General features: G+C 40.7%; 2 protein-coding genes across 3 annotated transcripts; both read right to left on the reverse strand.

Annotated features, from left to right (window-relative positions):
* Positions 1-957: 957 nt before the first annotated feature.
* Positions 958-9,007, reverse strand: ppp4cb (protein phosphatase 4, catalytic subunit b). Its single transcript, XM_051123908.1, is given in 10 exon segments — positions 958-1,805; positions 3,614-3,803; positions 3,888-4,014; positions 4,100-4,240; positions 4,242-4,274; positions 4,786-4,887; positions 5,981-6,031; positions 6,215-6,266; positions 6,359-6,607; positions 8,857-9,007. Coding segments are annotated over 9 exon segments (924 nt in total). The 5' UTR covers positions 6,457-6,607; positions 8,857-9,007; the 3' UTR covers positions 958-1,675.
* A 157-nt stretch (positions 9,008-9,164) lies between these two features.
* Positions 9,165-14,839, reverse strand: si:ch211-136m16.8 (myosin-4). Of its 2 annotated transcripts, none has more exons than XM_051123906.1 (6): positions 14,132-14,839; positions 10,890-13,955; positions 10,602-10,797; positions 10,412-10,503; positions 9,852-9,934; positions 9,165-9,756 (listed from the first exon to the last, which is right to left on the reverse strand). In XM_051123906.1, exons 1-6 carry the CDS (start codon positions 14,186-14,188, stop codon positions 9,693-9,695), a joined length of 3,558 nt encoding a protein of 1,185 aa, XP_050979863.1. In that variant the 5' UTR covers positions 14,189-14,839; the 3' UTR covers positions 9,165-9,692. The 2 variants fall into 2 exon arrangements, with proteins under 2 accessions (XP_050979863.1, XP_050979862.1); XM_051123905.1 differs by having other exon boundaries at positions 9,852-9,937; positions 14,132-14,838.
* Between the last annotated feature and the right edge of the window lie 50 nt (positions 14,840-14,889).

Below are 14,889 nucleotides of genomic sequence, written 5' to 3' on the forward strand. Positions count from 1 at the left end.
TTTGTAAGGGTCGCCCCTCCATCACTCCATTCAGAATAAAATTACACTGTAAATGTCATCAAGGTAAAAATCAATGCATACTATGCTGTAATGTTTACCAAAAAAATGCTGCAGATGCCTGTATAGTGAAGCTGTCGTCTCTGTCCTACTGAAACACATTTAAATATACTGTTATCGCTGGTTTGTTTTGAGAGCTCCGTGAATCACGTGACCGCGTGGCGGCGACACCGGCGAGATCAAAGCTTGTCGCAGCTGTTAACGGAAGCGCTACATTTTACAGTTTACGCCACATTACGTGCTCCAAAACGCTATTTATCGTTTGAATTTAGTATTAAAACTTAGAACATTTGAAAGCTTTTAAACAAAGTTTCATCGCAGGGTTGCCAGTTTGGCGTGAGATGTACATGCGCAGAGTGAGAGCGTGACACAGAGCCTGAAAGCGCGTGTCTCACGACAAATGCGTCAGTTGGCAACCCTGAATTTATAAAAATCACTTGAATGTCCTAATTAAACTAAGACCTAATCCTGGCTTCGCTTAAGCCCCGTCTGTGAAACCAGGCCTGTCTTTAACATCACCTTTGATCTGATTAAAGCATCTGTGCTGAATAAAAGCATGTAAGCGCGTGGCATTTCATTTACCCAAACGTATAACGTGTAGCCTTGCGTTCATATTTTGGTAAATCTATAAACTGAGTTTGCATCCATAAGGATTAAAAGATATTTTTAAGCTGTACTTTAAGCTAAAATAATTAAAGTAAAATAATTAGTAATATTAGAAGTAGTGGATGAAATCGGGACAATTGCTGAATTTGGTTTCTAATGTTCTTTTAGGTTTATTTTTACACACATCACATTACTCCAGTTTTCAATTAGAAAAATATTTTAGTGGCTGAAATACAGAGTTGAGCAGGCACACAATATCTGACAAGCTGCTGAAGAAAACCAGACACTCAAATCTTCAATTCATACAAAAGTACATTTTTATTTTCACAAATTAAAAATAAAAATCAACAATAAGTCCTATAGAGAGAACAGTCAAGAGGGAAAGCACATGTTCTAACTCCAGTTTGGTTTGTGTGTGTGTGTGTGTGTGAGAATGTTCTCCAGTGTAGCTCGTGTTAGCGCAGCGTCGGCAGCCGTTTCCTGCACAAAACTCAAAAGCTGTGAATCTACGATGACTCTGGTGAAAACAGATGACCGTAAACTATAAATCGAAGCATATCCATTCTCTTACGCATTTACAATTTACACGAGAAGAGAATGTAAAGCAAGAAAATGAAAATAAAATGTCCAACAACCTGCCGTTTCCAAATGCAACTTTCTGAGGAACAGCAGAAATATAAGGTGAAAGCGGCGCTCTCCCTCTTCCGCCGTCCCTTCGGCTCTTCACGTACATCATAAACGTCTACATCTACAGCATACCGTGAGTCTGAGAGCGAGAGATTTCACAGCAGTGGAGGAGACTATAATGCCAATGTGTCTTGATGGCAAAGAGAGAATGTGAAAGTGGATGGAAAATAGGATTAAAAAAGGAATATTACAGAGAAATTAAAAAAAAAACCCAAAAAAAACAAACAATTAAGACAGTTGGGCAGGGAGAGGGAAACAGAAACACAAGTACACACAGGGCACCACTTCTTTTTGAGAGCGACTGCATCCGAAGGACACAGGAAGCTCACAGGAAGTAGTCAGCGACTGGCTTTTTGGAGGGAATGCCTCTCGTTTCTTGTGGAGCAGCTTCGAATATGATGAACTCTTTCTGCAGGTGCTCGTCAAGCTCCAAGATCGCCGCCACGTTACCACATCTGTGACACAGAAATGTGGACCGTAAGCATTTTGTTTTCTTAAAAACATCACTTATTACAATAAAATCTTTCGTTACGTTTGACGGTTTGAATTGTGATTCAGTGAGTCAGTTGTGAATGATTCACTGAGTGATTCTGATTCAAAGAGTGACTCTTTTAAAAGAGTCAGTTCATTTGTTGCTCACGCTGCACAGGAATCTCTCACATCCACTATAAGGATCTAATTAAAGAAGTCCACTTCCAAAACAAAGATTCACAGATAATGTAGTCACCCCCTTGTCATCCAAGATGTTTATGTCTTTCTTTCTTCAGTCGTAAAGAAATTATGTTTTTTGAGGAAAACATTTCAGGATTTTTCTCCATATAATGGACTGATATGGTGCCCCGAGTTTGAACTTCCAAAATACAGTTTAAATGCGGCTTCAAACGATCACAAATGTGGTTGTAAACGATCCCAGCTGAGGAAGAAGGGTCTTATCTAGTGAAACGATCGGTTATTTTCATTTAAAAAAATACAATTTAAATATTTTTTAATGTCAAACGCTCGTCTTGTCTTTCTCTCCCTGAACTCTGTGTATTCTGACTCAAGACAGTTCGGGTTTGTCGAAAAACTCCAATCGTATTTTCTCCCTCAACTTCAAAAATCATTTCAAAATCATCCTACATCGCTGCAGAAGAACAGACACAGTGTTTACAAAGTGAACATGCAAAGAAGATCAAACACCCTTAACAAAAAAGGTAAAACAGTGATATAGGACGATTTTGAAGTTGAGGGAGAACATGAGATGGGAGTTTTTCCACATACACTAACTGACATGAACCAGAACAACAACAGAGTTCAGGCAGAGTAAGACAAGACGAGCGTTTGACATTAAAAAGTATAGAAATTGTATTATTTTTATGAAAATAACCGATCGTTTCACTAGATAAGACCCTTCTTCCTCGGCTGGGATCGTTTACAACCGCATTTGTGATCGTTTGAAGCTGCATTTAAACTACATTTTGGAAGTTCAAACTCGGGGCACCATATCAGTCCATTATATGGAGAAAAATCCTGAAATGTTTTCCTCAAAAAACATAATTTCTTTACGACTGAAGAAAGAAAGACATAAACATCTTGGATGACAAGGGGGTGACTACATTATCTGTGAATCTTTGTTCTGCAAGTGAACTTCTTTAACAAAACTGCATGTGTTTTCTAGACTTTAAATGATTGTTGTTTATTGTCTATTGTCAGCTTTGTTACTATTTTAGTCACGATCTGCAACTCCAAGTAATACAAAACCGCAATTCTAATCAGGGTTATTATAGTTAATTAAACCATAAAATAATGTTCGTTACTTGGAATAAAATAATTAACTTCATATTAATTTTATATTCTCCTAGTTTAATTTCTAATGTTATTTAGTAACTTGATTTAGTAACTGAAAAAAAAAAAACCTCAGCTACATTTCTCCTTTTCGTTTAGTTTAACTTGATGCTCTAAAATAAGTACAACTGTAATAAAACGAACAAAAACCACAAAAGCAATCATAAACATCACTTGAAATACCTCAATGTTGAAATTAAATAACATTTCTCATTTTCATTTTGTTTAATTGATGTATTAAAGTAACTAAAATGATGGAATAAAAAAATTAGACATTTATTCTAACATGAAAAAAAAAACAAAAAATTAAGACTGAAAACATGAAAACAACTAATTCAAAAATAAATGAAAAGTACACTAACAAACAGATTCCAATAAAAGAAAAAAAATGAAATAAGGCTGCACGGAGACTCTTGCGTCTGTACGTATGAAAACGCACCTGTAGCAGTAGTTGGGAGCAGACCACACAGTGAGAACGGTCTCGTTGAAGTGCCACTTGTAACCTTCCATGACAAGCTGATGCGCCCGGCAGATCATGTCGATGTCGTTGGCGGCGTTGAACTGGGCCACGACGTCGCTGCCGAACAGATAGCCGGCACCTCTCGGGCTCACGCCCCATCCCGTGGTGTCTGCATCAGAGAGACAGACATTCATATATGAGCGGACGCCATCGATGGATAACATCTCCGTGGCGCTCCAGAAATCAGAATTACCTTCAGGATCAGACCACAAAAGATCACACATGGGCCCATCGTGAGGCACTTCCTGCTTCCTGTCGATGGTTCTGATCTGGTCCAGAGTCTGGATGGAGGGCGACAGGCCTCCGTGCACACAGAAGATCTGCGGGTCACAAGAAACGCATCACGTCAGGACGGTTTTGACGCAACAAGCGGAACCTCGTTAGCAAACGAACACGGAGCCTCACTTTGCCGTCGATGATGGCGGAGAGGGACAGGTAGTCGAAGATCTCCGTGCAGTACCGCCATACCGTGACCGAGCCGTATTTTCTTAAACACTCGTCGTAAAAGCCGTACACCTGCGTGATCTGTCTGGACTCGTGATTTCCCCCGGATCAGGGTGATTCTGTCTGGATAGCGCACCTGCGAGGAATAATTCAGATGAAATGTTATTATAAAGCGATTTCTGATTATCATCAAAAATTAAAACACTGCTAAATACTTTCGTGGAAACGGTCATACTTTTATTTATTTTTTTACAGAATACTTTGATGAATAGAAGCAAATATATTTGTAACCATTTTCAACATCGCTAATAATCAGAAATGTTTCTTGAGGAGCAAATCAGCATATTGAAATGATTTCTGACGGATCATGTGACACTGAAGTAATGATGCTAAAAAAATTCAGCTTTGATCACAGCAAGATATTCACATACAAAACAGATAGTTCACATTGTGTAATCGTATTTTACAGTACTTTTGTATTTATTCTAGTTTTGGTCAAGTAAATGGATCCTAAGGGAGAGTGTTCTTTGTAAGAGAATTCTTTCAAAAACATTTCAAGTTACTCCAAACGTTTGACCGGTGCTGTATGTTCAGTTATTAGAGTAACATGTCATTACAAATATCCTAAAACAACATAATGACAGTACCTTCAGAGCAAGTAATAACAGAAAGGTCTCAACACTGTAAAAGCCTCGGTCCACAAAATCTCCCATGAAGAGGTAGTTTGTTTCTGGAACGTCGCCTCCCACCTGAAGGACAACAGATTATTACGTGCTCATTTATTAACCTGTTAGGTTAATAACAGATCTGTCAGTATATTCTAGTTAAATTACAAATTCAGTCCAATAACACATCTAGCACATGATTAGCAAGCTGAAGGATTTGATTCTGGGGGCGTAACGATACACCAATGCCACGGTTCGGTTCGCTAAGTTTCACTAAAATGAAATAATTTGCTCTGCAATTCACTTCACTCAACGTGAATACTATGTTGAGGTCATTTGTGCATTTTGAGAGAGCGGGAGACTCAAACCCAATCACTCACACTGTTTGTGAAAATCTGTCTCACCGAAAGTTTTAAAATGACTGATCTGCTCCAATAATCCGTCTTAACCTACATGCTATAGAGCTTTAATGTTCGCGGGAATTTCCCACTTTATAATCGCGAAATCTGCAGGAATGTGTAGAATTACACACGATGCCTTCAAGTTACAGAATGTGTAGCTCCTTCTGTGGACTCGCTTTTTGTATCAGCAAGATGAAAAAAAAAAAGCTAAATCCTAAAAACTCATAACTCTCATTATAACGGTATGTATATGACAGTAGTTCTTCATGTTACGTATTTCTGTTTTGAGCCGTACGCGCTGAAGATGACCAGTAACGAAGCATTTTGATAGCGGCTTTTTAATCAGTAGGATTTAACTCATCAGATTTATCCCATATAGAATACACTTTGTTATTTATACTACATTACCGTTACGAATTATGGGCTACCTGCACAAAATGGCCCGATTGCACATGATAGTGCATTTAGTTGCATGTTTATAATTTTGTGTCATACCAGTATCAAAGGCTATATTCTTGGAAAACTCAGGAATAATAACAACAAATTAATAACAATACTTAAGAGAAAAGATAAAGTCAGAAAGATAAAAATAACAAATCAATAAATAAAATATAAACATGTCTATAAAGTAAATATATTTATTGCGATATAAATACATTTGACTTGACTTTTGCTGTAAAGCAATGCCCACTGGAAAAGAAAACTCTTAATATTATTTTCTATGCTTGGCTTTATTATTGTGCATTTACTTTTTATGTGAGAGAACTCAAACTCACCCTAAATAATTCCTTCAAGTCATAAAACTGGCCATGGATGTCACCACACACCTGAAGAAAAGACAGGGCTGTTCACTTTCCTTACACACAATCAGAGACACTGTTAATGATCATTTTGAAGGTGGTATTTGAGAAAAATCTCAGCATTTCAAAAAGTCAACGGTCACCAAATCTGTTTGGTTTCCAACATTCTTCAAAACGTCTTCTTTTGTGTCTCGGTTTCTGAACGCTTACCGTCACCGGAGAGTCCACCCTCTGTACGTTACTCTCTTCTACAAGAATTTCTCTGGAAGACACACGTTAGAGTTGCGTGAGCGTACGATCAACACCAAAATGCGTTTCACAGCGGCCGATTGTTTTTCTGCTGGCTGTAATCACCTGGCTTTGGCACACAGGGCTTTGACCTCGTTCTCCTTGATGAGCTCACACCTCCTCAGCTGATCGATCTGTCTGTCCAGATCACTCATGTCACCCATGGCGGATCGCTGAGAGACCGTCTGGCCGAACCCCTGAATACAGCTACTGTAGGACCAACAATCTGCCTCTGTGCGCTATCCAAACACAGACACGCTCACGCCAGACGAAGAGACCTGGAGAGGCGGCGGGGTCGAATCCGGGCGCAACAGCCTGTTTGGAGTGAAGAAAAAAAACAAAAAAAAAAAAAAGACACAGTTTCGTGAACTACGCCAAGCAGTTCTCTTACTCCTGTTTCTCAGCAGCTTTGGTTCCCAAAGTAATTTTTCACATTAGAATTCATGAACCAAACCAGCCGGCCACACCGGGAATCACAACTTTACAATCTTTGATCTGAAGCAAAAAATATGCAGAAAAATCAGAAAAAAGACAGAGCTACAAGACGGAGGGAAAGAACTACAATGAAGCACTGCAAACGAAGATCGAAATAAAAACTATGGGCAAATATAAAAATCAAGGTAAAGATGCTGATTGTAAAGATACAAACAACGTATTTTAGGTTTATTGCAACATAGTGTGAGCGCGCAGATGACATCATTCGCAGCGCTTCCTGATAGTGGGCGGTGCTAAAGGGTTATTTTGGCATGAATCGCCTTCTCTGATTGGTGGAGATTCCTTTGCAGAATCATGGGTAATGCAGTTTTTACCCAGAATTTTTTTTGAAAGAAATAATACACACTGATGGCTTCAGCAAAAGCATAAACCATCATTTAATAACCTGGTAGCTCACAGCAATTTGTTTTCTTTAAATTATCATTAAAATCAACTCTCTTATGGACAAAATAAATGGGTTTTTTACTTTCAAAAGCCATTCATCCCAATAGAGAATGTGATTTACATATTTTTATAAAACATGAAGTTCCGGTCCTCGATTCTGATTGGTGGACCTGCGTTTGAAGCTGACGTAAATTACTCTACAAACATGCACCCATTTGACCGCTCCAATCACGTAGATGCATTTGCCATCTTGGAACGGTCAACTTGACGCTATTCACCATTCTATAGGTTCACAGACCAAATGGCTGTGGCATTTCAAATAAATCAGTGATTACTATGGTGAATGACGTCAAGTTGACCATTACAATACGGCGGACGGCTTACGTATAGCGGCCCATAGAAACAGTTGCTAATGAAGCATCTATGTATATCTCTATGGCAGCAACCACACCCGTTTCTGAAGAACCACAGTTTGGCGGAAAAATAACGCGTTTATTAATATCATTACACTTGGAATAACTGTTTTATGAAAGCAATAGGCCCCGTGAAGCCGTGGTTTACAGTGAATCCGCTTCGTGTTGTGCCTAACAACGACCCTTAGCTATTATAAGAGCTATTATAATATGAGCTATTATAAATTCACTGTAAACCACGGTTTCACGGGGCTTATTGCTTTTCTAAAACGATTATACTGTTGCGTCTCTCGCTTCAACCAATCGCGTGCGTAGAGGGCGGTATTAACTTGTTGGTTCGACCAATGGCAGACGGAGGAGTGTCTGAAAACCTGTCTGATAAAAGTTATTTTCCATGTGACAGTGAGACACACCGAGCAAACGTTAGTCATCGCAAATGACGTCACACCGAGTTTGTGTACATATTTTAGACAGTCATTTTAACGAAGTTAGCCTAATTGTGCTCTTATAGATAAAGATAAAGACTCTCTGAAACCAGTTACAAACGTTTAATGCGAATAAGTAGAATCTGAATATTTATCATTTGTGATTAACAACGTCATGATATTTCTGTAAATGACACAGTCCGAAGCCCAAAACTATTGGATGAGGTCACTGGCCTTCGGTAAAGAAACTGTCGACTGTGCAGCGATTCATGAAGATAATTCACTCCTGATTTCACACATACAGCGAATTTAATAAATCGTCAAACGTTTAAACCGAGTCTAAAAAAGTAAACCCGGACATACTTCGATCGAGTTCGGATGACAGTTCAATCTTGTGTCGACATCAGCCGAGCATTAGACAGCGCTTATTATAACAAAAGCTAAAAGCAGCCTTTTAACAGTCTTCCTGACCCGATACGTGATCAAACGTATTATTTTACAAGGATCTACATGAACTTAGCTCGTTTCGTTTTCCCAGCGTGACGAAGAATTAGACTGGCACAACTTTCGGGAAAACTCAGCGATGAATTAAATGAGCTCTCGACAAACACACAAACACAGCTATTCATCGCCACGGTGTCAAAAGTCTTGGTGTCAAACTCGAGCTCAATTTCCAGCCACAGCGAGTCAATCCGGAATTAGCTGCGCTAACTATCGTTAGCCTGAGCAGCTAAAGGCCTGAAAAAACGAGCTCATCTGCCCAGAAATCTGCTGAAAAAGACGCCGCCTCGCGCTCCTCGCCGCTGAAAACACAACAGAGCTCAAGAAAGAAACGAATGAAACATACCTTTAACCGCTCCTGACAGACTTGTAAGAAACAGCGCAATGTACAGAGTACAACGTCAGTTCGCTTACGGGGCTTCCACCCGGTTCGTCGGTCTTTTTCACCCACCAGCCTCTACCGGCGTCAAGCGCCTCCCTTTTGGAAAGCCAGACATATGTGACCGCCAACGGCCCTCTATCGCCCCTAGAGGCGCACCGGCACATTACAGCCGCCGACCGTCTTCTGCCCCCTCGTGGAGGACTGACGCATAACCGCGAGCGGCTCACCGGTGCCCTCTAGTGCCGCATAAACAAGTGGCAAACAGTGATACGTGCAATTCAAAGTACTTTATTGCCATGATGGTTTACATACAACGTAGCAAGTAATGACGAGAAAAAGAAATATACAGCATAACAATAACAAATATCAATAAAACAGTATTAAATATAACATAAATTGTGACAGACAGCGACTCTCCTCTGCAAAACGACATCCCTGACTCTCTGTGATAAATATTGACCATGACAGTTTGAACTACAGTCACAGGAAGTTTAAGTGCTGCAAAAAGTGCAAGTTAGTTTATAATAATTGTATACTTATACTTATTTTTCTCTTCAAATATAAGTAAACACAGACAACTTGATAAGCTCAGCTGAACTGTTAAGAAACATGCGTGACAGATGTCTGTTTGCAGCTTAGATTCTCACTTTTTTTCCAAGCAAAGAAAAAATGAAATGTGCTGCAGCTGCAAACTTGAGCAGTGGAACAGCTTTCTACACTATTTATCAGGCTGCATAGTGCTTGAAAAAGTTACAAAAAAAGGTGACAAATGCATCTGAAAATCATGATGTCAGGAAATATTACTCCTGGACAGGCTTCTTGAGTTTGCTTTTGAGTTCTGCCATCATGAAGGGACTCCCCATGCTGCACAAAACAATACAAGGGAAAAAAAGTTGTTACTTTTTAAATTCGTGAAACAACATAAAACGAATCATTCAGATTAATATTCCAGGCCGTACCCAGGATGCTTTGGGGGCGTCCATTTGGCTTTAGCTGGCACTTGCTCTTGTTTGACAGAGTCCTCTGTTACCGCAACTGACGTCTGCTGTAAAAAACACAGTTACGTCACTACACAGAAAATTACTGACATATACTTTGATAAACTCAAAACAAACAAAAAAGCTCAGCCATTTGTATTACAGTTTTAACAGTTTTACAGTTTTTAAGCTGAATGTGTTTAAAATACACAGTAAGCAGCTTTATATTTTTATCGTCAAGAAATGTCTTTCGATCTCATACATTTTAACTTGTATTAACTGTTAAAATGTATTTTTGCAATTAACAGATTTATGTCTAAGCAACTGAATAAACGGATGTTTAAATTAAATAAAAAGATGCAAATAGTTCATAATAACCATGATTTGTGGAGTGCAGAAATCTTTGTAGTTTGTTTACGTTAAAACCGGGTCATCCAAATGAATGAAAATTTCATGTGCAATTCAATTTTTTTTGTTATTATTATTTTCTTAAATTGAGCATGAAAGTATTTGTTGAGCGTAACTTCACACTGTTTGTGTACCTGTGGCTGTAGTGTTTTCTCTGCTTCTCCTCCTTCTCTGGCTTTCTGCCCAAACTCAGTTTTTCTCAGCACGGGCAGCCCTGCACCCAGTCCTGAAAAACGATCAAGTAAAAATATAAATAGTGGACTGATTTAAAGTACCAATCGAATTTGAATCTACTCTTCATTAAGGCTGTATTTTGGTAAATACCTGGGAGTTTAAATCCAATCACCCCTTTACTTGGAGCAGAGACTTTCTGAGCGTGTGCTGAAGGCTGTGGGAGCGGGGGTTCGAGCGAGGCCTTGAAGAGGAGCTTTCTGGGGTCTTTGGGAGGCCGAACCAGGGGATTCTTCACAGCAATTCTAGCCTTCTGAAAGGTGAAGTCCAAACACGAGTCCTCGAAAGCCTAAGGACAAAAAGTCACGACAGATGACGACATTTGAATATTTCAAATTCTATATTTGCGGGGCGTTTACTCCACAAAATATTCTGTATTACCTGTAGATACAAATCAAATTTTCCTCCTTTCTTCAACTCCGGAAGGTCTTTGCTGACTTGATCAAATCCTCTTTTCATCCCAGGTCTGCTGACTTCCATCCAGTCCTCACGACTACTCGACACTGTTTCTCCATCCATGGACTTCTGTATCCGCTCATGACTCTGCTCATCAGCTTCAGCAGTTTCACACTCGGGTGAACTAACATGCTGCTCGTTTTGTTTAACAACTTCACTACTTGCGGTTTCCATTTCTCCCCTACTGTCCATTGTCTCAGCTAATAACTTCCTGTCTTCTTCCAGGACAAAAGCATCAGCTGCCACACATTGCGCAGCTCCTTGATATTCTGCATCACCAGGTTCTTCTGTTGAAAGTCCCACCAAAAGTTCTGTTTTTTGCACTACGTTACATTCTGTTTCTGTCATTTCCTTCCAGACTTGATTTGTTATTTCTTCTACATACTCTAGAGCGGTCTTCGCCACATCAGTCTCCAGGATCTCCTGCTCTTCAGTGCATCGCTCCGATTCACCGGGCAGATCTAGGGTGTCCTCCAGAAACTCTGCTGTCCTCAAAGACCTCGTTGATACGGGTTCCACGTCTGTTTGGTCCTCTGAAACATGCTCTATCTCTGCAGTTCCAGCGATTTCAGACACACTTGAATTTCCCTGCGCTTCATTGAAAGGGTCCATTGTTCCTTGAGATGATTTGCATTGTCCTTCTGTGAACTCAAGAAGCTCATGCAGTTGTAAGGTGACATTTCTGACGATGGGCGTTCGACTTTCTGTCTCGAAGGTTTCTGCTTCCTCATCTTCTGAACTGATCTTTGTTTCAATGGTTTCAACAATCAGTTCAGTTCTGAACTCAGCATGTTCTTTGAGTGAGGCCTCGGTTTTGTCTATTTCCTGATTTTCTGTTGCACCCGAGGATTCGATCACAGTTTCAGTGTCTTGTTCGGTCTGAAACGCTTTCAGGGTCTCCAAGTGCTCGACGGAGCACGTGACCACAGCTTCCCTTTCTGGTCGCTCTTCTGCAGGGGTTTGGGGATCATGTGGGTTAGTTTTGATCTCCTCAAAACATCCCAAATCAGTCTCCGCCAGTGCAGTCTCTGGCCCTTTCTTCAAGTCTCCAGGGAACTCACAAACCGTTAGATCGGAAAACATGACTTCAGTTTTCACGGCCACCGCAGGTGACCCAGTTCCTGTTTCTGGAGTATATTCTGAAGTATCCCGTTTTGAATCCGACAGCAGGGTGTCTTCTAAAGCATCGACTGTTTCATCTACTGTGGTCATTTTCAGTTCTGGTTCATCGTTTGGTGCGTTTTTTTCAGACAGACTCTCGTAAACTCTCTGCAGCGTTTCTACTGACTCGGTCAGCTCATATTTAGTCACGTCTTGTTCACTTTCTGTGGTGTCTTCATCCAGCTCAGTTCCAAGCATCATTTCCTCAACCCCTTTTTTAGAGAATTCATCAATTTCATCAGAATATTTTTCCATTAATTTCAGCCTCTCAGGCTTAGCAAGATCATCGGATTCCGCTGTAAAATATTCCATCTGTGGCAGCAAATCTTGCTCTAGTGATTCAGTTCCCTGATCTTCATCATTCTCATTGTCATCATCTTTTTGTCCAAGCTGCCCACTTTCTTCCAACTCAGCTGCACTCTCCTTTTCCTGTTCATTTGCACCTCCGGTTTCAGGGGTCATCTCCTCAACCTCGTTTTTAGAGACATCAGCAATTTCATCAGAATATTTTGTGATTACGTCCTGTCTTTCAAGCTCTGAAAGACCACCAGCTTCCTCTGTAAAATATTCCATCTGTGGCAGCAAGTCTTGCGCTAGAGATTCAGCTCTCTGATCTTCATCATTCTCAGTCATCTCCTCATTCTCCTTTTCATCAATAGGATGTTCATCTGCACGGTTAAAACCTCCGCCGTCTTCAGTCTCTGCATGGTGCATAAAGCTCATGTGCTTTTCCTGTTTTACATCTCGTCCATGAAGCTCAGACTGGACCATTACTTCTGCGTTATCCAGATCTTCTCTCGTCACATCACACTTTTCATCCTCATGATTTCGATCACATTCTTCAACTTCACTGTCACCATCTTTTGGTTCAAGCTGCCCACTTTCTTCCAGCTCAGTTGCCCTCTCCTTATCCTGTTCAGTTGCACTTCCAGTTTCAGACGTCATTTCCTCAACCTCATTTTTAAAGACATCAGCAATTTCATCCGAATATTTTACTTCCTGTCTTTCAAGCTTTGAAAAGCCATCTGCTTCCTCTGTAAAAGGTTTCATCTGTGGCAGCAAATCTTGTGAATCAAGTCCTTGTGCCTCATCATTCCCAGCTTTCTCCTGATCCTTCTGGTCAACAGTTTTCTCCTTTTCACCAAAAAGATGTTCATCTTCATGTTTAAAACCTGCAATGCGCTCCGTCTCTCCATGGTCCGTCACGTTCATCTGTTTTTCCCGTTCTACATCTTGCTCGGATTGGACCGTGAGGTCCGTGTTATCCGCATCTTCTCTCCTCTTCGCACACTTTTCATCCTCAAGATTCTGATCACTTTCTTCTTTCTCTTTGTTGTCACCATGTTTTTGTTCAGTCTTTTCAGGTTCTTCTAACTCTTGTGCAGTTTCTCTTTCCTCACACTCACAGTTTGCGTTCTCTTTCTCATCCTCGTCGGATGAAACGGCTTCTTTCTCGGCGTGCCCGTCACCCGTGCGTCGCTCGTCGTCTGTATGGGTCCCGGTGGACCACATTGCACGATGGTAAGGTTGTTTTTTTGTGGTATCAACACGAAGTTTGTCGCTGTTGTCGTCCGTGACCACATCAGTGTTTTCCCACTGTGCAGAAGCCGCTTGCGCTCTGACTCTGGATGGAGAACGCTTGACCTCTGTGCTGTCATTTTGCTGTGTTTTCTTTCCTTCGAGGTCGCTATTATTTGCCTTTACTTCTCTGTCAATCTTTTTTGTTGCAGTTTTCAAGTCAATATCATCTGCTTTGCTACGAACAATTTGGTTTCCGTCCTCAGTGACTTCCGGTCTGAGATATCTCGCAACAGCCCCTGACAGATAACCCTATATGAGCAAAACAATGAAACACCGTGAAGATCCTTACATGAGTCATCATGAGACACAGATCATTTGAGGACCAGACAAGCAATAAAGATTAATCATTAAACATAAAGAATAAACATAAAGACTAATCATTATCAGTGAAAATGATTGATTGTAAAAGAGCAGCATTTACTCACCCAAACGGTCCAGATAGTGCGACCAATGCGGTTCACCGAGTTTTCAGGCGGGTCCATGGCCGGTCAAAATAAAACGGATGAACTGCTGAAAGATGAATGAGCTGAAGTTCGACGGCGACGTCCAGGCGTTTTTCTTCACAACATCACCATTCAGAGCCTTACAGGCAATTCTGCTTCTTGTAAGTTAAGTCCTTTAAGGGAAGTTATATTGCTACCAAGTGATGGAGGTCGCATTTGTCGAGTTCCTTGTGCTCGTATGTCCGGTGTTTTTAATGAGGAAGACGCGCTGTGTGAAGCAGCATGAACACCAGCACAGAGTTGGTTTGTGGTGAGGAAGGCATGAGAGTCATCGGGCCTGTCATGTTCAACCGCACATCATTTCGGAGTACACTTCTCTAAAAGACGCTGGCTGTGTGTCAAAACCTAGAGAACTCTCCAAACACACGGCATTGGGCATTCGCGTGCACCGCTGCTGTGTCGCATGCAGCACTGATGTACATGACAGATGCCAGCTTTTTTTTTTTTTTTTTTTTGGACATTTGTGCATTTTTTTCCGGTCACAATGCGCGAAAATCTGCTGTCTGTAAAGAAATCTCGCTAGGGTTTGAAACATCGCCATCATTTTCTGCTGCAACAGTTACTGCGCAACTAATGTGTGCGGCGCCTCCAACTTCTCTCAAGATATTTCGACACATCAGCTTTGAAGTGCAGCAGATGATGAGATTAGCCAGTTATGACATTGTTTATTGGAGAAAACT

This window comes from Labeo rohita, chromosome 12 (genome assembly GCF_022985175.1).
Source record: "Labeo rohita strain BAU-BD-2019 chromosome 12, IGBB_LRoh.1.0, whole genome shotgun sequence".
NCBI classification, from domain to species: domain Eukaryota; kingdom Metazoa; phylum Chordata; class Actinopteri; order Cypriniformes; family Cyprinidae; genus Labeo; species Labeo rohita.